Source organism: Buteo buteo, chromosome 25 (genome assembly GCF_964188355.1).
Source record: "Buteo buteo chromosome 25, bButBut1.hap1.1, whole genome shotgun sequence".
In the NCBI taxonomy this organism is placed as follows: Eukaryota; Metazoa; Chordata; class Aves; order Accipitriformes; family Accipitridae; genus Buteo; species Buteo buteo.
This window is the reverse complement of record NC_134195.1, coordinates 2,669,078-2,677,233: the sequence shown is the minus strand read 5'-3', so window position 1 is coordinate 2,677,233 and position 8,156 is coordinate 2,669,078. Positions and strand designations below refer to the sequence as shown.

At 38.2% G+C, this 8,156-nt stretch overlaps 1 protein-coding gene across 1 annotated transcript in view; it reads right to left on the bottom strand.

Moving 5' to 3' along the window:
* Positions 1 to 3,738: 3,738 nt before the first annotated feature.
* Positions 3,739 to 8,156, bottom strand: part of CUL4A (cullin 4A) — a 36,892-nt gene continuing 32,474 nt past the window's right edge. Inside the window, exons 18-20 of the mRNA XM_075057440.1 lie at positions 6,640 to 6,812; positions 5,660 to 5,812; positions 3,739 to 5,372 (exon numbers count right to left, since the gene is read on the bottom strand). Of these exons, the coding sequence (XP_074913541.1) occupies positions 5,277 to 5,372; positions 5,660 to 5,812; positions 6,640 to 6,812 (422 nt within the window). The 3' untranslated portion in view covers positions 3,739 to 5,276. The remainder of the gene's footprint in view (positions 5,373 to 5,659; positions 5,813 to 6,639; positions 6,813 to 8,156) is intronic.

Below are 8,156 nucleotides of genomic sequence, written 5' to 3'. Positions count from 1 at the left end.
TAGGGCTGGTTCGGTCCCGGCTGTGTAAACGCACTGGCGGTTAACGGTCTGTTACCTCTGAAGTGGTGCCTCCGTCTATACCTGCGGAGACGTATAATCCGCATACGTGTCCCAAGCCAAAGCTTGTGGTTGCGTGGGTAAAATTAGCTGCGCTTTCACGTGGTTTTGGATGTCGTCTGATGTTTTGGTAAACAAGAATTCTAAGAATTCCCTTTTTTTTTTTTGGAGAAAACTAGAAAAAAAGAGGTGAAGTTAGTCTATCAGCATTCTCGGGGGTTAGCATAGTAGCGGAGATGGGGAGTCCAGGCCATTTGATCGCTTTGCAATTCAATGCTCTTTCTTATCTAAGCTGTTAAGGATATGCTTTCCTCATGTGAAACCTCAGAAGTACTTTGCTCCTGAAATCCCATTTCTGGTACTGGTGGAAAGTGTGCCAATAGCAGGGTGCTTCTGCTTTCTCAGGGTGACTGCCATGTCATCCCTCTCCTCATCGCAGTGTACGCCGGATTACTCTGCTCTCAGGCAGAATCATTTATGCTCCCAAGCTGCCTTCATACATTTTTACTTGGAACCAATTTGAAATGCGGTTTTGCTGCTACCAGCTGCTAAAGTCAAGTCCAGCTATTCTACACTTGACGACCTTTCCCTGATGTCTGTCTCAGTTCACTTACACTTCCCATTTCCCCAAAACATCCTAGAGAAGTTCATTTGCTCTTCAAGGTGGCTTGGGGATCTGCCTTTCTTTTTCAGTGCTATTGGTATAAGCAGACATTTCTTTCTTAATGCTGCATTTTTAGAGACAGTAATGTTTTATTTTAGTTTGTTTGCTTTTCCCTGCAGCACTTCTAGCAGTCTGTCTTCTTGCCACGTATTGCCAAAAGCAGAAGTTAGTCAGCTTGAAAAAGGATGTAAGGAACAGCTCTGGTCAAGTGTTTGAATGAGTCATCTGCAGAGGAGTTGAGGTTAATGGAGGTGGGACATGGGTTGTTCTTCTCATTTTTTTAATCGCTGTTTTTGGAACCTGCACCAGGAGTGGAGGAAGGCCTGCGGAATACTTGAAGTCTGCCAGAAAACTAAATAGAGGGAGGCCCAACCCAGTCAGGTTTAAACTTGCTGTGCAGTAGTCTGCCCCTCTACTGGAAAATTGGTAGGCATCTATGAATTGAAAAATGATGACAGGTGCTTGGAAAACTACCAATTAATATCAATATATAAGTTGCATCAAGCAGCAATATTGTGACAAGAAATTGGTAAATAAAGAATGTAAGGCTATCGGCAGAGAATTATGTTGATCTTGTGTGCTGTGGATCATTAGCTTACTAAGCCTTTTATAGCGGTGTAGAAACCGCACAATAACCAATTTCCACATCACTGTCAGTAGAACTATTACCAGGGTGTTTGTTAGCCTGTTCTCCTAATGGAACAAGTCTTTTGCAACCACATTGGCCATCAGCCTCACTGCTCAATTACTTGTTGGCTGACATCAATCAAACTTGATAGCAGGGTAAGACATAAACAAACATGAACTAACAGCTTCTGTAAAAGCTGGTGTATAGACAGCCCAGAGATCCAAATTAGCGCCGTCACCGAGGGAAATGTAGTCCGGACCCAGCCCCTGCGCATTTTGTTTGACAGAACTGCTGGCCAGCCAACACACACACAGTTCCAGATTAACCATGGTACACCTCCTAGCCCCTCTTCAGAGCCGTGGATGCAGAATGGCTGCTTATGGGGAAGAACATGGGAAATACCCACAAGATCTAGGAGACGTTACTACAGTATGAACTGTTCTGCAAAGTCAAGGCAGAGTACTAGCATGGGAGACAGGAGCACAGGTTGGGAATTTTTACCAGGAAAGAATTTCCATGGAATAAACTCCATTTTCCCTGTAGCCTTTTGCGGCGTATTGTCTGACTTCACAGGGTTATTTTCTTTCTGAAGAGACTTGCTAGGAATAGATAACCAAGGTTATGGTACAGAGTCTGCTCTCCCTAGTGCACATGCCAAAGATCATAAACCTACAAACAGGCCTGTGTGCCTAACAAATCAATGCACTGAAGTTGCCTGAAAGGTGTGTAGTGTTTTTTCCACAGATGTGTAGCACAAAGAAAGAAAGAACGAAGGAAGCTGCAGCAGACCAAGGGATTTAAATGATAAACCCAGGTTCAGATAAAGGAATAGAGGGGAAGCTAAGATACAGAACTAAGAAAACAGGACAGAAAGAGCAGGCAGGAAGGCAGGCTGTTGGTGGCTGGTAAAGGAGAGCTGTAATTGCCAGACTTGAGATGCACCTGCAAGTCAGCCATCAGCCTGCATTGTGAGGCTTACACTCACTTTCCCCCAGGAAATGTTGGGCTAGATGACAGGGCATCACATTGAGGAAAACTGCTTTTTAAATACATGTAACATATAGTCTGGATGAGTTATCTGAATGTTTAAGTTAAACTGAGTTAAACTGGAAAGTTTCAAGTCAAATTGGAAGGTTTTGGTAAGACTGGAGAGCCCCTGCCTGAATCCCAGATTCCTGCTGTTATTTTTGTCATTCCATAGAAGTTGCTACACAATTTGTTCCAAGGATGCTGAATTGCCAAAAGCCAGGTTTTCAAGACGTCTTCTGAACGTAGATGTGCTACAGAGGAAATACGTTACTTTGCTACAGCCTGATGTCTTCAACACTGGGTGATCTTCCAGGAAGAAATGTTTAGCAACCTCTGCCCTGTGGGCACAACTCGGGGGGCGATGTGAACCCAAATAGCCAGCATCAAACCAACAGCTAGTAGAGACTGGATGCTCAGACAAATTCTATCACCAGCTATCACAAAGCAATCAAATGCAGCTATTTTGCTATGAAGAAGTGATTACCATGCTGATTAATAAACTAACTGCTTACCTGTTCGGTTCAGCATATACAAAATCCAAAATCCCAGCAAGAGAATTTTGAGGAAATCAAATTAAAAATGAGGACCTGAGAAAAAGGGAATCACGATCACCTGGCATGTCCATCTCTCCCATAGCTTTCAAACCTCTGAAGCCACTTGCACACCAATTTGGGAGAGTAAAAATCTTCAGAGATCGTGACATTCTCTGTAGGTTTGGGGGGTAAGGAGATGAGTGGAGATCAGCAGCTGGATAAAGGAGAACAAAACCAATGCTCCCACAAGCAGAAAGGCAGAACTAAGCAGAAAAACCCTCTGCAGCACTGCTGCTGCTTGAGGTTATTTGGGGGGGATGATACAGTAGGGGACAGGGGCGCACCTCACAAAGACAGGCTTTATTATTTCCACTGCTTGTGGAACAACTCATTTTTAATTGCTATACCAGAGTAATTTGGCCAAAGAGTCTATGGCAATTAAGAAATACTGCACATCTCAGCACTTTTAATCAATTAACATTGCTTTGTAAGGCAGAACCATATCAATCATCTTCAGGATAACACCACTGCTTTTAGTCTATTGTTTAAAACCGCTGAACCAGGAAGCTGGGGTTCAGAAAGGGAAGGCGGTACACATTCACTGCTTGGTATCAGTTACTGCATACTACTGCCAAATTTCTGTGTGGATAAACCCTCTGGCCATTACAGTTCTGTGAGGCATGTACTCCTTTTTGTTTTAAAAGTCTAGCAAGATGGATCTGATCAGCTTCCATTTGCATAGAAAGTGCATTACAAGGTGAATGGTATGATTAACACTAAAGAACAAACTGCACAAATAAACTGAAGTGCCACATTCCCACAAAGGCTAAGAAATTAATATTTAATATGCATCAAAGATTTTATTTGCATTAACTGAAGATTCAAATATTAAAATAAGTCTACATTAAATTACAATATTAAATACGCTTTAAATACAATAAACTAAATGTGTTTAGTTTCTAAACACAAAGGGAACAAAAATAATTCAGAAGAATGCAATACAATTAATGACACCAGATGACAGAATAAGGACTTTAATACGTAAATCCACAAGATGTCAACTCTTAGTGACGTTTACTTCAAGAAGAGGTGGCGGCCTTTTAATCGATGCACAAACCCCATGTTACATAAACTTAGTAAGATTTCTTTCAAGAAAATATTGCTCAGTTAAATTCTCATTTGTGCCATGATCAAAACTCCTTTGGTAGCTCTTTTTCAGAATGAAACACACCAGTATGCAAATCCGGAAAATAAACAGAGTCTTGTAAGTATTACCACAAAAGGTGTCTTCCTTACAGTTACAATTACCTAACAGATCTACAGTGTCTTTCATTCTTTAATTCGGATCAACTTACATATATACAATATGTAACAAAGTACTCACAAAATCCGTAGTCTTTCAAGACAAAAAACTATGCTTTCACAATATCAAGACCATAAAAGTATTTTTAAAAAAAAGTTTTTGTTTTTTAAAGTGGAGCACGCTGTACAGTAGGTTCCCTGTATGTTATTTTCAAGGCAAAACTAAATGTTACGGCAATTACCTAAACAGTGATAAACACCAGTTGCCCTAAAATGAGGTAGGGCCTCTTTGACTCAGATCTAATCTTTGCCACCCAAGCCAGCAGCAGTAGTAATAAAATAATAATCCATATCTTAGCTAAATAACCCAACAACTCACTACACACATGAACGCAGTTGTCCTCTTGGCACTTCAAAGATCTCACTTCAAAACCTGATTTATCCAAACCAGACTGAAGTTTATAATAATTTGAAAGAAAATTAACTGAACACAAGTTTAAGGGTTTTCATGGTGCATAATTCCAAAAATTCAGTGTATTTCAACAACACTGCTTGTACATAAGTGTTCATCAATTAAGCGTTTTTAAAAAGTTACCCAAGTTGTCACTGTAGCTAAAGAACGCAGCATATAGGGTCTTTATGGATGCAGTTGGGAACACGTAAATGAAGAAACCAGACTTGCATCCATCACAGGAGTATTTCTCACACGGGTAATTTTACCTTTCCATCAAACTTCAATGACATTGTTAAACAAAACTGTAAAACTGAATTTTGAAGAACCCAAAAGAACAAAAGAGTAACTAAAAGAAATAAAAACATGACATTTAAAATTAGTAAGAAGTCTTGACAAGGATGATCAATTAACATGTTGTTTTGCTTCTTTTCCACAGCAGTGCATGCAGCTGGTTGAATAATATACATCAACCTGAAATCTGCTAAAAGGAAGGTCGGGAACAGCATAGGTATTTGGTGTCCTGAAGAAGATATATGTGGATGATTTTGGTTTTTATTTTTTTGGGTTTGTTTTTTTATTTTTTTTTTAAATAAAAGTATTTCTTCTCCATTATGCAACATAGTGGTACTGATTGGGGTTGTCTTTGTCTCTCTCCATATAGTCTCTGTCAATGAGAGATTCAATCCTCTTTTTCAAGTCTCCAGGCTACAAGAAAAGATGAGATTAGTATAGCAGTTAGTAATAAAAATGCAAATATATTTTGTTTTTAAAAATAGGACTGCTGACAGCTACATAAGAAAACGTGCCATAGTAAATATCATTTCCTACTGATACTCTGGCTTATTTCTGTTCACACACTCATTTTAATACCTTAATCTTTGGATTTGATTCAGACATATTTCACATTCCTTACTCTTATGGACAAGCTGAATGGAAAAATATATTACATTTTCAGATAATCCTAGGATAGTTTGGAAAACAAAATCGGTTACCTTTACGGGAAATTTCAGTTGATTATACAATTCAGAAACAAGGAGATTGTGACCAAGCGTCTTTCTCATCTTCATTATTCGCACAATAGCAGCATCAATCTGATATTGCCTGTCTTGAAATACTCTTTCAGTTGTGCTGACCTGTTCCTCGACCTAAAGAGCAACACCACGAATATCACCTTTTATTGCTATTTTTTAATCAGTTATATTTCTATAGTTAACCTTTACAATGAAATGAAACTCATGTATTCTTATTCATCTTTGAGACAGATGCATGCATTACTGCATGCTAAGAGCTAAGTGATTCTGCAGTGTACTGCTAAAGCAAGCCAAAGATAAAATTAAGGATAAAGAAAAAGGGTAAAGAAAAAAATAACGTACATCTTATTTTCAATCTATTTGATAAATTAAACTAAATCTTAAAAACTCAATTCAGATTTTTGAAAGAACATGTAACTCTAATTTGACTTTTAGGGATTTTAATATGCAAAGGCAAAAAGGAAACAAGTCAGTGTCAATTAAAACATGTCACCTTGCGTCAAGAATTGGGATTCAAGTACAACAACAACATCCACTGCAAAAACAGGGACAACCCTGACTTTAATAACACTCTTACCTGCTAAATAAAGAAAAGAAGTGACATGGTGACATTTCATTCATGAGTAAAATATAGTACCAACACTTCAGCCATACCACAGAAAAACTAAGGTGGACTGAAACATCTACAAGATCCTATCAGTTTAATATACATGCATTTAAATTTGCAAGCACAGGAAGGAACCTAAGTTGTTTCGATTTCAGTGAGTTTTGAAATCTTTATTGCCTCTGCAAGTCATCCTGACTACCAAAAAAATTTAGTATCTGTTTCCTTTCTCCATACGCAAAAACTACGCGAGGAAATGCAGCGATTTTGTCTCTTCATGTGGGACATGTGGATAAAGTTAACACAAACAGAATGAAAGCAAAAAATAAATACATACTGTTTCTTTCATTTGGATTTGGTTGATCTTTATTCTAAACAATTTATGCTTGAAATCACCATTAAAGATGAATTTATCTCCATCTTCTACATCCTTGCCCTTTGGATTTTTAATTAGCACTCGTGCTTTTCCACAAGCTAAAGACTGCAAGGTTCTTCTTAATTCACTGTCCTCTGTGACGAAGTTCAAAGTATGGGAGAAAGCAGAACAAAACATTAACATGAAGAGTTTTATGTGATTAATCTAGAAATACAACTGAAAAGTTACTGGTTTTATCTTAACACCTTCTTCCAGCTAAGTTCCAATTAGGTATCAGCTCACAGCCTTCAAGCTTGGTCTCACATCTTTCATAGGTAAGTGCTGAGAGCACGCACAGAATGGTGCATGTCAGGAAGACAGACTCCAGCTCATCTCAGTGAGCTTTCCATCCAAAAGTAGTGTCAGAAAAGTTTGCACATTAATGTGAGCCTGGTTTTATTGCTTCAGTTTTGTTTGGTAGTAAGGGGACTTTAGAAGAAAAAAAATTAGCTGACGACAAGAAACTCAAGCCACCCATTTTATGATTTCATCACTAGTTTTAACATACACCAGAAAATACATAATAAAATAAAAACCCAGAAGTCTAAATTGATAGGAAGATGTTTTGTGAGAAGGTAGAGCTGACAGCTGTGACAGTCACAAACTTCCCCACAACAGGAAAGTAGTAGAAACAAGTGAGTGAGGAAAAATTTATCTAGTAAGATTTAAAGCTAAAAGCATTTGGACAAGTAGATCAAATGAAGTCTAAAACTTTCTAATAATTATGTGGCAAAGTCTTGTATCAAGATTTTGCAATAAAACAGCCTCTGCAACCTCTGGAATACTTTTATTCACAATACAAAATTATCACCAAAAGTATTGGACCTCCTGAACATAGTTTTAGCCTAAAAATTAAAAAGAAAGGTTTTGCAATCTAGTGCTCAAGTGCAATGTAACTGGATGGCATTTGATCTCCCAATCATTCAACAGTGTGAGATCCTTTTCTAACTTTTTTTTTACATGTTTCAGATTTGACCTTCCTCAGTAATTGGCACCGAATTCTGTCACATCAGTATTCATCTTCGTCAGATCCTTAATGGCCATGTTGAATAATACCTGGAGATCCCAAATAAGAGCTTCCTTTCACTGTGAAAGCTGCCCATTCATTTCTACCTGTTCTTTTCTGTCTTTTAATGAGTTATTCACCCCTAAGAGAAACTTCCCTCGTAAGCCATGAAAATTTAGTTTATTTTAGAGCTTGTGAGGAGCTCTTATCAAGAACTTTTAAAAAGCCAAGTGCACAATTATGATTGTGCATATGCTTGCTGACTGTCTCAAAGAATTTGAAAGGAAAATCATGCATCACATAAATCATGCTGGCTCTTCCTTAATATACACTTATCCATGGGCCTACCAATTCTGTTCTTCCCAGTACAGAGGTGCTACCCTGCAGTAATCTGCAGAATTACCCCACAAACATAAAAAATAGATTAAAAATT